The sequence below is a fragment of the Antedon bifida genome, chromosome 3 (assembly GCF_963402885.1).
Source record: "Antedon bifida chromosome 3, ecAntBifi1.1, whole genome shotgun sequence".
NCBI classification, from domain to species: Eukaryota; Metazoa; Echinodermata; class Crinoidea; order Comatulida; family Antedonidae; genus Antedon; species Antedon bifida.
Window position 1 is genome coordinate 17,503,777 of NC_136228.1, and position 22,043 is coordinate 17,525,819.

Here is a 22,043-nt window from a genome sequence, read left to right on the forward strand (position 1 = left end):
CTATGGTTATACCATTTAAGTGTTTTTACAACTAGGCTATGTAATAATCATAAGAATAAAAGCAATACTTAAAAATGTATTTATTAAAATAAAGTTATTATAAATAATCAAAAGCTTACTAATACCAACTTGCAAACGTCTTAGGCCTAGTAGTTAACCTCTAAATTAATGAACGAACCTGCACTCCTGTACATTATAAGTATAGTTTATGTCTATTATAACTCCAAAACTATAAATCAAGTGAAAACAACCCGTCCATTTTATTATTATAAATATATACTGTAAATTTATTATAGCGTACAAAATAATTTTTACGACTATTATAGTTAATTGTATTTACAATAATTATAATACTGTTTTAAAATCAGTCAGGTGTGTAATTTAAAGGGGGACAACAAACATGTGAATATTTTCGCGCCAACAACTTTCCAGCGCTCCGAACAGAGTTTGGGGAGTTGATAGAAGCGTACCTCCTCATATTAAATAAAAATAAAACAATATTACAACTTTTAAAATGCCTGGGATTACTGATTGGCAAAGTAATCCATTATCAACTGTCCAAAATTTATTCGGTAGGAATTAACCTTTATGAACTTACTTTTTAGGATAGCCTAGCCTAGCTAGCCTAGGCCTAGTACTAGTAGGCCTAGTACTAGTAGGCCTGGCCCTCCTAGTAAAGTAGTAGTAGGCCTAGCCTCCTAGGCCTAGGTTCTAATCTAGGCTAGGCCTGGCTGGGTTTAGGCCAACCTACTCTGTAACTCTAGCTAGGCTAGCCTATTACTAGTAGTAGCTAGCCTAGTTAGGCCTACTACTACAGTAGGCCTAGCTTCTTCTTCTTCTTTCGGTTACTGCTTAACGATCCTTAAGGATCAAAACAAGCAGGGTTTGTGCGCATGCGGGGTCTTTGTTATTTAGTCTCTGGTTTCAGGTGATATGTTTTTTAAGTGTTCCTTTAATGCTTCCTTGAAAGATTCAGTTTCTTCAATGTTCTGTATATTTGGAGGTAGTTTGTTCCAATCCCTAGTTGTTCTCGTCACATATGAGAACTTGTAAGTATCAGTGCGTGTTTGGTGTTGGATAAATGATTTGCTGGTTGAAGATCGACGGGTTTGCCTTTGAGCCGGCGCCAGATAAGAATGGAGTGGCAGAGCCAGATGGCTAGCTAGCTAGACTAACTAGGAGATAGAGCTGCTGGAGGAGGCCTGGTCCTATTACTACTTAGCTAGTACGTAGGCCTAGCTAGCTAGTAAATAATGTAATGATAATATTGTTCTCTTACATCCTCCCCGACGATAAAGAAGGCCAAATGGGAACAACACAATGAATGGATTCTACTAGGCCTACTAAAAAATATTATTATTTAAGACATATTATACTTATAGCTAGCTTTTATTCTCATTCATGCTTTTCTGCTTATTTTTTATTATTACAGCTGAAGATAATGATTTGAATACAATGACGAACAGGGTATCAAAGACATTTGGACAGCGCTTAGAGAATCCCGATTCTCTGCTTTGGGTAAGTCTTCATTAATTAATCATAGCATGAGCGAGACAAAATATTAATACTCCTGACTTGTGTAACCAACCAAGGTCAAACCCCCGACGCAGGCCAAAGTAAACAGAGTAAGATTTATCCCAGTGTGGTAAGTAAAACTCATCAATGAATTCCACATCAAATTAACCCAAATCAGTTGCTATATTTTATTTTAAATAATAAATAAAACTTGTTGAAATGAGTCATGTTGTTTGCTCACAGTTTAAAAGGGCCATATATAAACACACCAGTGGCAGATTCAGGATTTAGAATAGGATTCCAAAGGCCTAAACCTGTTAAAATGAATTTAAACTTAATGTTCTATCTTTTACAAGTTATTTTTCAAAATTTATAAAAGGGGGTGTGGAGGTAGAGATGGGTGCCAATTGAATCCACCTGTGCACAATCTTTCCATCAAGAAAAACTGCATCCATATCTTAAAATGTCTTATATCTTATACATTTAAAATGTATATATGATTATATAGATACCTTCATTGAATGATGTACCACTACATGATCTCAAAACAAATATGCTGGTTCGTTTTCGCTGTATGATTCAAGATATGTTTGATCCAGAGTTCTATATCGGAGCTTATGAAATCATAGACAAAAATTCTGGTCAAAAGGTAAGTATATGCATTATAATCTGAGTGTACAAAGATTTGGCTCATCTATCTTCTACTAAGCCTAGATACTTCTACCACTCGCTTTCCAATACATAAATTACAAACCAGAGGCGTACAGCTCCATGCTCATCTATCTTCTACTAGGTACTTTTACCACTCGCTTTCCAATACATAAATTACAGACCAGAGGCGTACATCTCCATGCTCATCTATCTTCTACTAGGTACTGCTACTGCAAGTATGGCTGTATATTTTATTAATTTTCCTACATAACTAGTTTGATCAAACTCTTGAAATTTACCTTACTAGTCACTGATAACAATATCAAACACATGTACAAATAAATAGTTTAAAAACTATATAATCAAAAAAGATAATAAAAATACAAATGCAGCAGATTTTTGTATTTTTTTTATACAGGAATTAAAATGTGGAATGTACAGAGATATAGCAGAATGTTCTACACATCAGCATATCGACATGAATGCTGCCACCACAGTGCCGATGGATCGCCAGACGCTTTATTGTGTACCTCTACCCGGTGAAAATCAATGGGTCAAAAATGTATCCTTTTTTGGTATTTTTTTTACTCTCCATGGTTGTCAGTTATTATGAACAGTTTTGAATTGTTATGCAATTCTTTAATTGTAGTTGGCTTCCTAGCTGTGAGCGACAGCATTTCCAAATTAATCATCTCAATGATTTTATTACTTTTTATACGTCAGCTGACATTTTATTGAGATACTACAATCTTATTTTTAAATTGAAGAAAAAAAGCACTCAATGAAATTAAATTTGAAGAGAAAAAAATCACTACTTTATTCTAATGACATTTTTATTTAAAGATATATTGTCCCCCAAAAACATGAAAAATGAAGATTAACTTAAAAAGACATTGAATAGACCATTTCGCAGTTTTAATAATGTTAATCACATCCAATTTTTGGTCAAAGTGAATAACTATTATGTGACATTAAAATGGCATATTCAACAAAAACTTTAAAAAAAAAATGTTTTCAGGGAGACAATACATCTTTAAAAAAAATATTTTCCAGAATAGCCCAAAACCTTAGCTTTGGCTGATAAGTAAGTAAAACTGCCCTGTTAGTATCTACTGTATGTAAAGCCTGGTTCCCACTTGGATGCAACATAACGATGTAGGCACGAGTTGACCAATCACAAAACAGTTTAAGTTGATCCATCATGTCGTAGTTAGTCAAATTACGCTGTGCTTGTGTTGTGTCCTGGTGGGAACCTTTAGTCTTGATTCTCAATTTTAAAATACAGTACTTGAAATGTCCTTTTCTGCCATCAAGACCTTAATAGTTCAATTATTAAATCACAACATTGCCTTGTACAAGTAAAATAATAATTAAGAATGTTTCTTTTATGGATACAAAAAGAAAAATCAAATTGTTGTTTTTCTTAATGAAAACTGACAGATTTATGCGGATCAAAGCAAATGTAAGCAGTCCACTACTTGTCATAACTCTCGACCCAAGAGAAGACTTGATGAGGACCAACTGACCATGTCGTCCGGTTGTGGTCTGGATCTTTCAACAAAAGCTAGTCCAGCCTTGCCCATGGAAGATGAGTCAGCGGCCGGAGATGCTAATGATGAAAAAAAAGCAAAGAAAGATGAAGAAAAGGGAGATGAAGTGAAAGGAATAACTGGCCACATTCAAGATCTTAATTTTCCACTTGCAGATGAAAATGGCCCAGCTTGTCTTGTTAAAGTATGTTTAATTTGTTATTGCATTCACTTTTATATGGAACAAATTATAAAATGATTTTTTTTCCACAACTCGAAAGGCATAAAATATGGCAATGAATTATTACTCTCTCTTGTGAAAACTTAACTATGAAAAAATTGTAATTTAATTTATAAGAGCATCATCTATATATCATATAAATATAAAGCTGTACATTTACTTACACTCTTATGAGAGGCCTATTCTAAAACCAGCTGTTAACAGTACAAACTATTAATGAATAATAAAACTACTAAAATGAAATTAAAATTGTTTCAACACTGTACATATGGATTCCTGTTTTTATCAAAAGCGCCCTCAATAAAAATGTTTTAAGCATATAAAGGAGCAGGCAGATAAACAGTATTTCTAATCTATATAAATGGAGTAATTCAAATGTATTACTGTATTACTTTCTTTGTTGTATATTTAAACTCAAGTTTGCCCTTGTTTTATACCGAATAAGTACGTCCATTATAAATTGCTAAATGGAGACAAATAGAATACTCAATCTGATAATGTTTATTAATTTAAAATTATGTTTTTCATCCACTGCATAAGTTTAAATTTCAAATTTGTAATTTCTGCATACAGTTTTAGTACCATTAGATGATTACTTTTTGATTTATTGATTACAACTACATCATTCAACCACACATTAAAATGCAATATGAGTTTCTTGGCTTATCTAATCTATATTATTTGTGTTAATGATTGTTATAGACAATTTCCAAATACTACTTTCACCTATATTTGTTTATATTTTTTTCTTTTCAGATTTATGACAATTTTGAGGGATTTAAAGTGAATGATGTGATAGAGTTTGTAGGAATATTATCAGTTGACCCAGCACTCAGCGATACTAACTCAGGAGAGATGTAAGTATGATTACAATTCATGACTTTTAATTATTTATTACTACAATTACAGCTTGTAATTGCAGAGCTCAAATTCTGTGTTATATTGATGATTTTAATATTAGGGTTTTTATAAAAGGCGATTTAAACATATCATGAGCCAGGCTATTAAGGCCTATTTATCATCACTTCAGCTGCTACTAGACTCTGAAAAGGGAACGACGGCAAACAAGGGGAGTTTATTCGAAACCCCTGGCCTGGTTCACACTAGCGGACTTTAATCCAGATCAGGAGCTAACCTTTAGCACTATAGTAAAGGTATTAATATTTGTCCTCAAACTTAACTGGAAACTGAGGAAATTCGGATTAGGCCCTCCACGGACCCACGGCAGCCAGCAGTGCAGCGCCTACCAGATTAGCACACCGGGAGACAATCACCTACTCTGTGCGAATAGTGTGGTAGTGTAGTTCTTTAACGTGCACTGTTAAGTACATGGAACCAACGGCTTTATGTCCCATCCGAAGGATGAGGCAATGAGAGTAAATCTTGCCTAAGGATACAGTTAGTATGGTACAGATAGGCTCAAACCAATGCCTATTACATGCTAGTCTGATATTATTATTACACCATCACTCTCCGGTATATACAGCTCCCATTCAGAATGCAACCTGGCCCAACATTGCTTAACTTTGGTGATCTGACAAGAACCAGTGTTTCAATGCCGTATGACGGTATAGCTAGGCCTACACACAGGGTTCGCTTCAAAATAAGTATCTTCCTGTAAAATGACATCAGTTTTTGTTAGTATCTGGATCTAGAATGTGCGTGTGAACGGACACCCTGACCTTGACATTTTTTTATCTGGGTAAACGGTTAGTGGCTATGTGTGAACTGCTTGCAGATTTTGTTTATGACTTTATCGCATATTGAAGAGGCCACATATTGTCTAATTAGTAACAAAAATACTCAAATATACAAAATTAGCGTTGATTGTGTATTAGTGAAGGAGAACATGTTTGTGTGACCTTTTCTTTCTTTCGGAATTTTCTATGTATAGTTCATGACATTATTTAAAACAGCATTTCCAAACTATCTGAGCAACTAACATAATTTTCATTTAGATAGTTCTAGTTATAGATTTTATTTGTCTCTGTAACACCATTGATTTCTTTCCTTCATTTATAAATCATTCATTCAAATAATCATGACACTTCATTATGTATTTAAGTCAAAATTTACATTTATAAAGTAGTAGTAATAAGTTTATGCCCTGAATACACCTTAATATTAAATTAATTTACATACTGAATCAAGGGAGCCAAACGCAAGCTTCATGTATTCCTAATGGTCGGCAGTGCATAATTAACAGTTTCTATTTATTTCTATTATAGTTTATGAATATTTTGTTTTATTATAGTTCTTCATTTGGTGGAGAAGACAGTATGGTAACTGAAGAGCAAAGAGTTCATTCACCTCCTCCATCTCTGGTACCAAGACTACATGTACTCATCGCCAATAAACTTGCACATTCAAATCCTCTTCTGCCTGCTAACTTGGCTGCTACATCAGGTAAAGCACAATTATCCACCGTAATTTACACCTATTTGGTTGTGCTGTAGACTTTCTAATCTGGTATCTTTACCTGTGCAAATCCAGTTGCATAGGTTGCACTAAATTTTCCCAAAATCAAATTCTCTACCAGAATACAATAAACATTTAAACAACTTTTACAATTTTAGATTTAAAAATGGATAAACTATTAAAAAATTCAATTCAAAGTATTGAAATTAAGAGCTACTTTGAAATAAGCCTCTCTACTCGCCCAAAGGGTACATGATTAAATTCCTTGAACAAGTACAACCAAGAACATTGAATTTGAACAAATAAATCGGGTCACAATGCGTGTGACAGTGGTTGTGTGAGCTAGTACATCGGAGTAACCCTCTACTCATTTCGAAAGATGTACTAGGTTCTTTAAAGTGCATGAGCTAGATGTGTACACTGGACCTACAGTTTATAGGTTCCTTATGATGTTATGGCTACGTAATTACGGTTCTACTGTCTTTCCGCTCGGCCACTCACTTGTGTTGGACTACAAAGCTGTTTGATGAGTATCTTTTGTACACTTGTAAAAAAACATTTTCTACTTGATGCAAAAATAACAAAATATTTATAGTAATAACAATTACCTTTGATTTCTTTAGTAAATTAAGCCTATTGAATATTTTGACATTTTACAGTGTATTAACCAAACTCATTGTTATAAACCTGCTAATTATCCAGGCTATTTTGGTTGATTGGCAATTTGTAAATTACAATTAGTGACATTGTAATAAATAAATTGGGAATGTCCTTGTTTGTATTATTTACCAAAACATTTTGTCAATGTGTGTTTTAAATTTAAGAACACTGTTGCTTTAAGCTAAAAGTTATATCTCAATATAATTATGTTTCATAATACAAATTTAGGGTTTAGAGGCAATAAGCTTGAATAGGCATTTATCTTTTAATCATTGTTTTTCGTTCATATCTGCTATTTTCTAATGCTTTTACTAGATTTTACAACAATTCCGGGAAGGCTGAGACTCAAACGCATACGCATGTCCGCATACTTCGATGATAGAATGGAATTGCGCTTTCTCCCTTTTGCCTTGTTTAATAAATTTATTAAATTTCTGAAAAACAGAATGCAGTTATGTGGGTTTTGTTCTGGTTTTGGTAATTGGTAAACATTGTAATAAATAAAGAAAAGTGCAATTCCATTCTAGCATCAAAGTATGCAGACATGTGGTTGGGTCTCTGCCTTTCCAGAATTGTTGCCTCCTATCATCCAGCCAAAAACTAAATGCAGTTATGTGGGTTTTGTTCTGGTGTAACTTTTCATAAAAAAACTCTTATTATATTGATTGATCGATAGATGTTTGGTTTTGTTATGTTAACTTTAGCCTATAGATAATCATCATAAGTTTGTATATTACAAACATGATGAAACAAATGTATGTATGTATTAACCACAAGTACATTTATTTCTCGTTGATAGTTTTAGAAACAATGAAAGCCCATTCAGAGGTGGTTAGAAGTAATCTGTGTTCCATGTTTGCGGACGTTTTAGGAGGAGATGAATTAGCTGGAGAATATCTCTTACTTCATCTTCTGTCCAACGTGTAAGTATGACAAAAAGGGAATGAATAAATTGGCATTATTTTCAAATACCGAAAAGAAGCCCCTCTTTGGTTTGCCAAAGTAACCTTGAAAAAAGAAGCCTATTTGAATGATGTCAGAGTTAGTTGGCTGATTGAATGCCAGATACTTGTTGTGCAAACTAACGATGTAAGATGAGTTTATATCTATATATACATATATCACTTGCACTGATGAAGGGCTAGTTTTGCCCGAAAGCTCTGCTAACTTTTCTGGCTGTTTTACTTTATCGTTTTGATTTAGCTTTTCGCTTTTTTTTTTGTATCTCCATTGAGATCCAGCCACTGATACCCACAGCATTGTCATTTTTTCAGTAATTTGCCTTTGGATTTATATATACATTTTATTGTTTTCCAAAACTGTTCAAAATATTGTTTTGATCACATTTGATCAACAAAATTAATCTCGTAAAGAAGCCTATCCAAGACCTAAAAAAGAAACCCATGGGCTTTACAAGTGCAGAAATGTTTTTAAAACACCTCTACAGTCTTTGGTTTGTCACCTGCAAGAGACACATATACATATTTGTGGCAATATTGTTTTTCTATTTGTTTTTTTTAATACAGTCATTGTTTAATAAGTATTCCGAATTTTAGTACGAATTTTAATACTATAGTAATTGGCCAAAAATGTATTTATATAAGTATGTTGTGTTTCAAACTGTATAAAATTGTGATGGGTCAATTATACGTAATTACAAATTGTAACACCTGTGCTTAACAATCATATGTGTTGCCCTCTAGATTACAATTAGATTTTGGATCGCATTAGTTTTTGTGGAGATGAAACATTACATTGGCAGGCGTTTCACATTTGATTTATATCTCGTGTATCAAAAGCGAAAATGTGTGTGAACATCTAACGCAGTCCCTAAGTGGTAATATATTAGAATCAGTATAGCATTGATTGGCATCAAATCTTTGCTATTCATTTTCTTGGTCTTTTTATTATCACCTGGGGTCCTTTTCAACTCATGGCCTCTACATGTTTTTTTTTTCCTTGCTATTATTGCCGACTCATCATTTTAGTTCTACATAGCATTACCACATTGTCTTCTGCAGATTGTTATGTAAATTCTAGTACCTGCTTATACATTGGTTTTTTTTTAGTTAACAAGACTGACTATAAAAATAATGAATTTTATTTATAATCTTCTTATTAAAGTGTTTGTGTGCATATGTTAAAATACTAATAATAGTTCATTCTTATTTAGTAGCGCATATAAACAGGCAGTCAATGTACTGTATATACATTGAAAGTAAAACAGTATGATAAAATCGTCTTAATAAATTATGTACAAAATCTTCTGTTCAATTTCCATGACAAAAATAATGTACAGTAGTTGCATCAACTTAAAAAACAAGTTGTTTCTTTCTTTAAACACCCCCACAATTTATACAATGGCATAAAAATGGAAATGTAATTTAACTTGTTTTTTTGTTAATTATACGCCTATGTGATTTGCGTAGATCTCTGTGTTTTGCAGTCAAAGTGTTAAATAAGCTTTTTGTAGGGTAATGATTATTTTCAAAATCAGTTTAAATATGTATAAATTGATTTTATCCTCTGGCTGTAAATGCTGTGTAGTGAACTTTTGATTTGACCTTTCGTATCATCAATTGACCTTAAATACAAATTAAATGCTCATTATAGAACTATTGGGATTTTACAAATCTTTAGAGATAGACAATTTTTTTTTCCAATTCTTTACTATCATTAATATCATCTGAAAATGTATAATATAATTGTGAATGTGGTTCAAAAGTGTATGTACATGTTTGCGTAAAAAGATGAAAGTCTCATTGGAAATTAATTTCTTGAACCATAAAGCTTTCCAGTTCAAATACATGTTAGGATATCAAAAACTCACTAAAATTCTACACTCGCATGTCAACTAAGTTCACATTTTAGTTTAATATTGTAAAGATTTTACTGAGAAAGTGAATATACTGTTTGCATATAAAAACAAACAGAAACATAACCTTTGCAATTGTTATAATTGAGCATTGTTTCAGTTCGGATGATTTCTTTTGCTTTTTTGTGTATACACTGTAAGTAAGCAAAATGTACATTTTAGCACTATAAATTGTGTTTTATTATTTTTTTAACAATTAAAAGCTACTTTTAAATATTAATAATAATATACATTCCTAAAATATTGTATTACTAATTGCAACTACCTTTGTTTTTTTTCTAATCAGGTACGCAAGACGAGAGATGCTGTCATTGGGAAAGTTTGCATTGAATATCAGCGGTTGTCGGGCAAGTAGTTGCCTTCCTATCAAAATAAACACCTTATTGCAGACTATCGTAACCAAGGTTTGTGCTTTCTAATATTTATTCAACACTATCAATTGTGATAATACATTATTTGTCCAATAAACATTATGATATTAGCAAAAATCTACAACAAAATACAAAGTAAAAATAGATAAATAAATCAAATTTTATAGCAAACGACAGAATAATTGAGAATATACAACGCATTTGTTGAGCACTCTTGTGAGGTATGCCAAAGGACTGGTTTGCATTGTTTAAACTCATCATCAAGTGGATACATTTGAGATGGAGTTCACAATGCCACGCCACAGTGCTTTGTTTATCATTTGATTTGGTAGGTAAATTCGTTGGTATCTCTTGCAACACAGTCAACGTAATTCATTGGTCTTAATTGTACCCCAAGACAGACATTATGTCTGAGATTACCTGATCTTTTGCTCGATAGCAGTGATTGAGAGACTAAGAATGATATTAGAGCCTTTGTTTTATGGTCTCGCCATGAAATGTTCTGTATTCTCATTAGCAGACGTGTGTTTACACTAAAGCTTGGTTCCCACTAGTGATGCAACGTAATGCAACCTACGCAACGTAAGAAAATACTATTCCAATAACTGTGTTGCCCCCCCACCCGCATTAAATCAAACCTGCAATGTTTGCAGCACTGTTGCGCTGTCGGTTTCCACTCACACCTTGCGTCAATACATCGCTGCGTTGCATCGATATTGGGAACCACACTTAATCTTGTCATGAGGCTTGCTTAGTCACCCTTATTTAGGAACGAAAACAAAATTCACATTTCACATCGCCTATACACTAATTTATTCAACATTTATTTAGAAACAGTTCAAGAAATAAAAGAAGTATACATTATAACTTAAATGGTAACAATAAATAAGAACTGTTTCAGGGATTGGAAAAAGAAGTAAAAGAACTCGTCGAATACCAACCCCTAAAAAGAAACAAAAACCAAAAAAGCAACTGAAAATGCCTATAAAAACTCTGGGGTTTTTACACACGCCATACAAATGCCGGTGTTGATGCCCTGGTGTGTGTCATCTCCAGAGTTTACTGGGCAATGTGAAAGAGGTACTAGATTACCAAATACAATATCAATACTACGCAGGAAATAACCTTTCTCATTTTGACACTTGTATTACATTTCAATTCACTCTGTCAATTTTCTTTTTCCTGTAACTAAAATGTTTTCCTCTTCAAAAAAAAAATGACCAAAAGAAAATTGGCTATCAGCTTTTTCTGATTATTTTATGTGATATGATACGGATTGTAATTTTATAACTTGACATTTATTAATAACAAATCAAATGATATAATTACTTTACATAACCTTTTGGATGCGACTTACAGGATTTTAAAAGCAAACAAATTTCACGTACAAAATCCATATATTACTCAATTCAATTAAAATTCCTTTTCATGTTAATGTTATGTGTTTTGCTTGTCAGAATCTCATAATAGCATTTTTTAACTTTAATTGCATTATGAAAAAATTACAACAATGTAAAAAATGTTCCATTTTCAGTGCAGATGTCATTATTCATTACTTTATTGTTTTGTCTTATTTTTGTCCTTCAAATGAATTTCGACAGTTATATATTTTCATTTTTTACAAAAAGAAATTTGAATTTTCACAATAACATTTGTTTCTTATTGGCTCTTCTGTTTATGTCTACAGTACAACCCCTATAAAGGGGACACCTTTCTTATTGGCTCTTCTGTTTATGTCTACAGTACAACCCCTATTAAGGGGACACCTTTCTTATTGGCTCTTCTGTTTATGGCTACAGTACAACCTCTATTAAGGGGACACCTTTCTTATTGGCTCTTCTGTTTTTGGCTACAGTACAACCTCTATTAAGGGGACACCTTTCTTATTGGCTCTTCTGTTTATGGCTACAGTACAACCTCTATTAAGGGGACACCTTTCTTATTAGCTCTTCTGTTTATGGCTACAGTAGAACCTCTATTAAGGGGACACCTTTCTTATTGGCTCTTCTGTTTATGGCTACAGTACAACCTCTATTAAGGGGACACCTTTCTTATTGGCTCTTCTGTTTATGGCTACAATAGAACCTCTATTAAGGGGACACCTTTCTTATTGGCTCTTCTGTTTATGGCTACAATAGAACCTCTATTAAGGGGACACCTTTCTTATTGGCTCTTCTGTTTATGGCTACAGTACAACCCCTATTAAGGGGACACCTTTCTTATTGGCTCTTCTGTTTATGGCTACAGTACAACCTCTATTAAGGGGACACCTTTCTTATTGGCTCTTCTGTTTATGGCTACAGTAGAACCTCTATTAAGGGGACACCTTTCTTATTGGCTCTTCTGTTTATGGCTACAGTACAACCTCTATTAAGGGGACACCTTTCTTATTGGCTCTTCTGTTTATGGCTACAGTACAACCCCTATTAAGGGGACACCTTTCTTATTAGCTCTTCTGTTTATGGCTACAGTAGAACCTCTATTAAGGGGACACCTTTCTTATTGGCTCTTCTGTTTATGGCTACAGTAGAACCTCTATTAAGGGGACACCTTTCTTATTGGCTCTTCTGTTTATGGCTACAGTAGAACCTCTATTAAGGGGACACCTTTCTTATTGGCTCTTCTGTTTATGGCTACAGTAGAACCTCTATTAAGGGGACACCTTTCTTATTGGCTCTTCTGTTTATGGCTACAGTACAACCTCTATTAAGTTCTAAAACTACCTATAAAAAAAATACTGTTGTGGTCTTTTTTATGTTTCTTTTAATATATTTGATTCAGAGAATCTGATCATTTCAATAGCGCTTAATCATGGAGGAAATCAACTCATATTTGCGTTTTATTTTATTAATTTTGTGAAGTAATTTATGACATGAGTATGACATGACATGTTGAAACACACTGCTTTGTAAAAAAATGATTGAAAAAGATATATATATAAGATGTTTTTGTAACTGATCTTACTGTAATTGTTGACGTCTTGAAAATTTCAATTCTAAATTGTAAATATTGGCTTTCAAATAGTAAATCTGGTATTTAGTTGCGAATTGTACATTTATCACCACTATTAAGATAAATTTAAACATTTATTTTTCATGTACATATCAATTTGAAATAGTAAAACCAAATTGATGAGTCTAATATTGAAACATGACTCCTAAGTTTGATTAATTTTAGATTTTGATAGCTTTCTAATATTTACTTTGCTACTGAAATATTTCAAATGTTAAAGAATAAAGTATTGATTTTTGTCAATGTTTTGTATTCGCTACTGCTTTAAGAATATTGCTTTTATTTCAAATAAGAACAATAGCTTTAATAGTTCAAATATGAAGTTCACCAAATCTGTATACAGAAAATGAAACGGAATGAATGGAATTTTCAAATATAGGTCACAAATTAGAGAGGTTAAATATCATTCCAACTAAGAACTCTTAGCTAGAAACATTTGGAAATATTTGATTCAAAATTGTTTCAATAGATATAAAATGCAGTTTCCACACAGCAGCAGATCATTTCTTAAGTTTACTTTTCAAATTTGTTTTCCATTTTTATATTTGGGATATCTATATTATTAATTCTTTCTGAATACACTTTCTTTCACTCAAGTCTTCTACTGTTTCAAAAGTGTAGCTTCCAAATAAATTGTTGTTGTTATATCTTTTGATTTCTTACATTTTGAGACCGCTTCATTGTCTCAGTTGAATTATTAACCTACTCTACAATTTAAATAAATAGTTCAATGGTAATTAAATAGACTCTAAGGTAGAAAACACTATCAAATCCTACAATTGCCAGGTTCATCACATTATTTTTCCAAGAATTTGTTTTAATGGTGTCACAGAAAATATTTATTTATCTTCACTTCATGTCATTAATTTTTTCTTTCAGTCGCACTTCCTTCCGATGACGTTAAAAAACATGAATACATTACGGTTCACCCCTAAGAAAGATTATTCAGAGCATCGGTTAAAGAGCGGAATGCTACAACTAACGGAAAAAACCCACGTAATAATTGATGAAACTGTACTTGAACCAGGGCAGTTGGATCAAAAGGGTAAGGCCCAAATGCATGTCATCATCATTCCTTAGTTTTTTTGTATATTTTTATTTTATTTTTTTTAAAATTGTGTTTTGATGATGTAATCAATGTTCAGTTTAATCTTTTTATTTTTACATATACATTTGTTAAAAAGAAAATATTTTGGCACATAAGGCATTTCATACGTGTAATACTTCAGCTCAGAATTTCGGTCTAGGAAAGTACAGTACATATCACATGTTTTCACACAAAAAATATATTATTATTGTGCATTGATTATCCGGTTGACTAGTTTCAGTCCCATGCGATTGGCTACTCACTCGAAAACATTTTAGTATGCATTTTTGGAAATTTGAAAGATGATGCGCATGACTTGAAATATTAGTTTTTGGGTGGGCGGAAGACTTTAAAGTTGGTTGTCCTACCCAGCAAATCCATGAGTATTGGGTATAATCAACCAACCCATATATTTGTCCTTGAGTCAATATGGGTGAACATCTACCTTATTTGAATGAATATTCTAACTTAACTTTAATTTTTTTTTAAACACCTATAGCAAACATGAAAAATAATGTTTGTGTTTCAAAAAATAATTTCATTTTTCTTGAAATCAAATAATACTTAGTAAAATTGTTTGTTTTATATTCATGTGTAGGCATTGAAAACCTAAAGGCCTTAGGAAATGCTATCACCTGGCAGAAGCTACAGTATGACTTCAACTTCCATACAGCTGATTTTCCAACAAACCTTGTTCTGCTCATTCTATCAGAGGCAAAGTCAATGTTACCGGTATGTTTTATTGTTTTGGTTTTTTTTAAAACCAAAATCGGCGTAGTGTCAGGGATAATAATTATTACCTCCGCCAAGGAGGTTATATTTTCACCCCTGTATGTTTGTGTGTGTGTCTGTGTGTCTGTCTGTGAACAGCCTAGAGGCCACAGTTTTTATCCGATTCTCACCAAATTTGGCCACAATGATCTATGCCCCAAAAGCTCGGACGATTTCGAATTTGAAGGGAAGAGGTCATAGGTCAAGGTCACAACTAACAAAAAACTATTTTACTGCCTAGAGACCACAGTTTTTATCCGATTCTCACCATACTTAGCCACAAAGACCAATGACTCATCATATAATTGTGGTTAAATTTTGAAGGGTCAGGGTCAAAGATCAAGGTCCAAAAAAAAAAATAATAAAAAAAAAACACCTCAGCAGGACTTGAACCAGCGATCTCAGCTGTGAGAGGCTGGATACATAACCATTACACCAAACTCTCATCCACAACTTTGTAGTGTGCAGTTAGCCTATTTACACTTACAACTAATAAAAAAAAATTTTTTTTAAATATATATATTTTCCGGGGACATTTTATGTAAGGGAATTTTACAGTAGGTGGTTTGTACTCTCGGAGTACCCTCTAGTTTTTTAATATTTTTACATGTTCGTAATTTATATTTAATAAGCTTTAAAATGAGTCTTATGAAAATTGGGTTTTTATATGAAGAGTTATTAATGAAAACATACCTTCTAGCTCAGGAAATTTTCATTTTGTGTACCAAAATGAAGTATTGACACAGATTAGCCCCTTAGGTTGTTATTTTTGAACAGATAGGTACCAAACATGACATCATTCGGACTAGTGGTTTGTTCACAAAAGCGCCATAAAGAATGTCGATTTTTTAGTGAATAAAAATACAATTTCCTAATAGATTTTCAATGAAAACGACTTAAATAACTGCAAAATACACACACAGTAGTTATGATATTTTTTCATGAACAAGAATTCAATTGTCATTAGCTTGTCATGCCAACAATTACTTAGTTGGTCACAAGCCTTCTTGATCAAAGGTATTTTTAGTTATTTTGAACTCTTTCTTTCACTTTTGTTATCTTTTTGCATTTTGTTGAAGGTGTGAATTTAAACAACAAACAAAATACAGAGAGTGACAGAGGACGTGCTATTTTGGCCCATATAGATATATATACAACTTAATATTTTAAGCTTTTATGACGTAGCTATTTAAAGTTGGAATGTGTGTACATAAAGCAAATAAACAAAATTACATACAACCATACAAAGCTAGTGATGTATATACAGTACCTGCTTACATTGAATGATAATGAGAAATAATGTAATATACTGTACTTAATTCCCTTGTATATCACACTTTAAAGTTAACACAAACATTTTGTGTACACTGGACCTACTTATTTGAGAGTAATCATTCAACCACCAGACCAGAAAACAAGCTTATTGTCATCCTCTCAATATTGTTTGATTAATTATTATTAGTTTGATATTGTGGTGAAATGAATATAAATACTGCTACCGAGTTGTGTGTGTATAGGTCAAATTTAAATTAATGTATTTTTTTGTAACCTTTGCGATATGTTTGTGATCCGTGACCTAGTTCAGTATGCCATTCTGTCAAGCAATTTAAATGTGCCTGTGGTGCCATTTTTAACAAAATAATATTTTTTATCAAGTTTTATGCTGTAGACTATGGTACAAAACAATTCTTCTGCCTTTTGACGTTTTACTATTAAGATTTTCGTGAGCCTGTCATTTATGTCTGATATATCTATATTTATGTGAAATTTAATTTAACTTTGCAAAGTGATATTGCTATTTAATTACAACCTATCGATACATAAAACTGTCGGAAATAAGTAGTCCACGTTTCAAACCGATGACTTTTCTAATTCTATTCTCTTTAAAAAGATCCACCTTCTACATACACTCGTATTATGAGATACATTGTAGGTATGTAAGCTATTAAGTTTATTTTTTATACTAAATGCATACACGTGCAGACGCTGTAAAGTACCATTTGAGAATCGCACTTAATTGCCATGGCTAAAGTTAACAATCTTTATTTTAGTATAAAATGAGGCTTATGAAAAAGGCGTATTGAAAAAAAATAATGGGAGATAGAGAAGATACCCAACTAGAGAGCCTGTTTTCCAAATGAAGTTAAAAACCCTTGAGGGCTGGGTTGACAGTGAAATTATTTCATATTGAGATTACTTGAAAACTGTTGTAAATGTGTAGAACCATAGTATATCATGTTGTGTTGACAGATGTAGGCTAACCAAGTGGTGCAAGACAAATAATAATTGTATTTGCATTATTTTTCAATAGTTAATCCGCAATATGAAATCATAAAAATGTGTGTCACCAGTGTGATTTGAAAATTTATGTACATTTGCGTTTTAAATGACATCACTTGACTAATAACAAAATGATTTACGAACATTTTATGAAGAATTGATTTGAAAGCAACCTTGTTGTGGAAAAGTAGAACTTTCTAGTAACAAACCTGTAAAAAATGGTGTTTTTTTTTTTACAAAATTTATAAAGAAAATGAGAATAAGAATCTATACTGTACATAATAAGGTTAAGTTGTTGAATGCTATTTATTAATTAATTTTGTAATATTTACTCATTTTTTCCTTATTTTTTATTTTGATAGTCGATTGCTTATTGTAGCTAATAATTTGATGTTTTTTATGTCACAAATTATTCATATTTCAGCCTTTGGCTGCCTAGTATGATGTTAATTGTTAAATGAATGAATACCTTGAATATAATAATATCAATATGCATTGTATTTCAGAGTGACTGTCATATCAAGTTAGAATACTCCCACACAGATGAACAATTGTCAGTTGGGTTTGATAATGTGATGAGCAAACTAAATGATTCTGTTCTCACAAAAATCAGAAGTTACCTAGGATTGATGCGGGAACTGGATTACAATCTACCAGAACCAATTCAAAAGGTACAATCAGGACCCATTTGATTTTTTTTTAATTTGATTTGATGCCTCTGTGCCATAACAAAAAAGGGATTTTATCTTATGAAACAAAACTTCCATTAGAGAGAGAGCCCTTTTTCAAGACAAAGATTCTTAACTCATTAAGCTCTCTCTACACTATTGGAATGTGATGTGCCATATTTGGGTATATCACTACCATAGAGCTTTAGAAAACTAGTAAAACTACTAGAGAAAAAGAATAAAAATATACTACTACACGCTGTATCCAACCATACCTCATCTTAAAGTATGGAATTTACGCATCAAGACGGATGTAGTGAGAGTGTGACATTTTATTCCTTCAGTCTAGCGGTCGGTAAATAACCATCACACTAAGCACACTCCAGAAATCAGTTCTATGGTAGTGAAATGTTCATTTTTGTAAACACAACATTATGACATTATATAATTTCAATTCAAATTAGAAATGTATTGCGGTATTTGAGAGTAATGTTTTTTTTAGGAGTGATCTTGATGTTTTAAGACAGCACAGATACAGTTTATCACTTACCAAATTTGGGCAAGAGATTGGGGCATGCACAGTCTAAAATTAGGCGGGGCTTAGTGTCAATTACCATCAACCAGCGCTTCCCGTCCTGGTGCTTAAAATCCCTATTATTACCTGAATATAGACCTTACCCTACAAATAGTCCTGTTTGATATTTTGATTGACCTAATGTTTTCTTTTTTTGGTCTTATTTTGTAACTATATTTATGTGTAATAGTTTTGAATGTTTTTTGCTTGATAAATTAATTTCAAACATTGTGTTTTAAATTTGCATTTATTCAGTATGAATAAAATAATTCTTGTTTATTTGTGTACAAAATTGTTTTCGTAGGAAATTGAGGAAGAATTTGTAGAGTTACGTAAGCAAAATCCAGAGAATATGACTGTGGACGACTTTCACTGTTTGCTGCTTGTAGCCAGGTAACTTTCTAAGAATGTTTTCCTAGTAGTGAGGTGTCCTTAGAGGTTCTACTGTGTAATCTTTGATAATCTATAATTTTAAAATAATAGCACCTGTAGTAGAAATTCCTTTTTAAATTTTTTCTTAAACTTTGCATCCTGTTTTGTTTCTTTTAACTGTTTATTTATACTATATCTATAATCAATAATAAAAATATTAAAAAGATATATTTTTGAAAATGTTATTGTCTTAAATTTTTAAATTTTTCAAAGCATCCTCCAGTATAAATATAGCAGCATTATCATAGCTCTTAAAATAACAAATTAAGGCATCTGCAGAAAATATTACAGTTATTTTAGTAATATACTTTTACATTTTTATTCGTGATTCAATTCCAACTTTATAAATACAAACAAATATTTTAAAAGCTTTTCAAGACTATTTTTATATATATATAAGAGAAATTGTTTTTCTTAGTTCCAAAGCAACCAAAGGTACACATAAAAATTGAATCTGTTTTCTTTCAATTTTTTTTTTCAGATTGTTATCATTGTCATATGGGAAAACAACCCTAACAAAAGATCTTTGGCATCGAGCGCAAGTTCTTGAATCGGCCAGGAAAAATCGGCTCATTGTTCGTTAAATTTTGTTAATATGAAACATGAACTGTATTAATTGAGTGAGTCAATTTTTGAATTAATTGAATTGTACCGTTCATAGCTTACTTCACTAATGCAGTACTTGACCAATTGTAATTGTTTTTTTTACTCGGCCACATACAGTAAAAAAAACAGACATCTTTAGGATGACCGAAATTGTCTGATTCCCCAGAAAACTTCAGAAAATGTTCAGTTCAGTTTTGAAAGATCTTCTGCCAATTTGAATAAATATTGTTGTGTTATTTTCTTTCACAACAATTTTCAGTCATAATCCTAGAGACTATTCCCCTTTTTATAACATGCGTTTTAAGTTAATACAATATTATTGTTAGTATAATGAACTTAAAGTATTGATAGACAAAATATTTGTACAGTTATAACTTGTTTGGATTGTAAACTTAACTTACAGAATACGTCTCAAACTGTTTATATAACTTAACTAATTATTTCTTCGAATACAACTGTTTTTTTTTTTCCAATTTGTTATAATCGAATTCTGATTTTGGCCTTAAATTATGTGAAACCCCAGAAAAACAAACAAGCGTAAAAAAAGATGGTTGATGGCCTTTGTTTTAATGACTCGCCAACCAACCACAGAAAATCATTCTGCTCTCACTCAGAAACATGACTTTCTACTGACATTTTTTATTTACTATGACAAATTTTTCTCAAGAATACTGAAATTAATTATAACAAGTTAAGAACTCTGGTATGCACCTGTACATACATTATGCAAATAAGGACCAAAAGTTATTTTGCATTTCATGTTGATAATTAGTTTGATGACAACAACATTTTTTAAATGACATGTGAATATGGTAATACTGCTTTAAAGTCCATTACAAAGCCATTAATGTGCACTGCTTAATGTCAACCTGACAGTAAATATATTTATTCAAAATCAATCTAAATTTGTTGTTTTCAACATTTATATTTTGCGTTCAGTACGTGATACATTACAAAGTTTATTCTGTTAGTAAATGCTTAAGTTTTTTATTTCAATTTATTTAATAATGCCACATTTAATGGCTTAACCATAATTTTAAATCTGCTTTTAAGATAAGTTGTTTATGGGCAACAAAAAGCAAACTAAGTAATTAGTTTGATGTTGTATGATAGCTAAGTGGTAATTAATCATTTTATATGCAATCGCATAAAAGACTTTCATTTAAATTCTGATTTGACACGCCCCTTCAAGAGTTTGATTTTCTGGCGCACAGTTCTAACTGACAATTTTTAAACAAACTGTAAAAGAATTACCTACTAAATTTTCCAGAAGTGTACACCCTTCCACTCCCCCCTCCCCCTTACCTAACTTACACACAAATCTGCGTTGTGATTGATTATTGGGTATGACACAACAGTATTCAAATGTAATGAAACATTTACCCTTAGGAATGTAGCGTTAGCTCAATATTGTTAGAAAGCATTCATTTAGCAGTCTATGAAATCTGTGATACGTTGAATTCATGCCAATCTTATGTACTTGAACAAAGTTCAAGGCTATTACGTGCCATCAGATGGCGTCGTCGGCAGCGGGTTGGACATCTTAGCCTAGAGTTAATTAAGTCTTGTTTGATTAATTAGAAGTAGGCTGACTATTTTTATCACTAATATTAACTCAGCAGGATCTAAAACCATTGTATGTACTGTTACAGTATGAAAGGCTTCGTAAAATAAAATACAAAACTTAATAACTTTCGTCTATTTAATTTGTGAAATGTTCTTTTACTATTATACTCGTATACACACAATACACATACTTAAGCTTGGTTCTTACTAGGACGCAGCGCAAGGATGTAGACGCAACCTAAGTGAGTTGACAAATCACAAGCGATGGATTATTCGAACTGTCGCCTGTCATTGGTCAACACGCTTGCGTTGCGTTTACGCCCTTGCGTTGCGTCTTAATGGGAATCAAGCTTAAACTGAGTAGGCCAAGTAATTAAGCTATGTAGGTCTATTGGGTCACAAGTCATGAGAGTGACTACATTGTGCTATGTAGGTATATTGGGTCACAAGTCATGAGAGTGACTACATTGTGCTATGTAGGTCTATTGGGTCACAAGTCATGAAAGTGACTACATTGTGCTATGTAGGTCTATTGGGTCACAAGTCATGAGAGTGACTACATTGTGCTATGTAGGTCTATTGGGTCACAAGTCATGAGAGTGACTACATTGTGCTATGTAGGTCTATTGGGTCACAAGTCATGAGAGTGACTACATTGTGCTATGTAGGTCTATTGGGTCACAAGTCATGAGAGTGACTACATTGTGCTATGTAGGTCTATTGGGTCACAAGTCATGAGAGTGACTACATTGTGCTATGTAGGTCTATTGGGTCACAAGTCATGAGA

The 22,043-nt window shown here is 32.4% G+C and overlaps 1 protein-coding gene across 1 annotated transcript; it reads left to right on the plus strand.

The window, feature by feature from the left end:
* Positions 1-416: 416 nt before the first annotated feature.
* Positions 417-21,381, plus strand: LOC144837873 (mini-chromosome maintenance complex-binding protein-like). Its single transcript, XM_078693176.1, has 14 exons — positions 417-572; positions 1,433-1,518; positions 2,024-2,164; positions 2,585-2,728; positions 3,607-3,900; positions 4,693-4,793; positions 6,191-6,342; positions 7,814-7,937; positions 10,176-10,293; positions 14,152-14,317; positions 14,958-15,091; positions 17,917-18,081; positions 18,957-19,045; positions 19,566-21,381. Exons 1-14 carry the CDS (start codon positions 515-517, stop codon positions 19,666-19,668), a joined length of 1,875 nt encoding a protein of 624 aa, XP_078549302.1. The 5' UTR covers positions 417-514; the 3' UTR covers positions 19,669-21,381.
* The last annotated feature ends 662 nt before the right edge of the window (positions 21,382-22,043 follow it).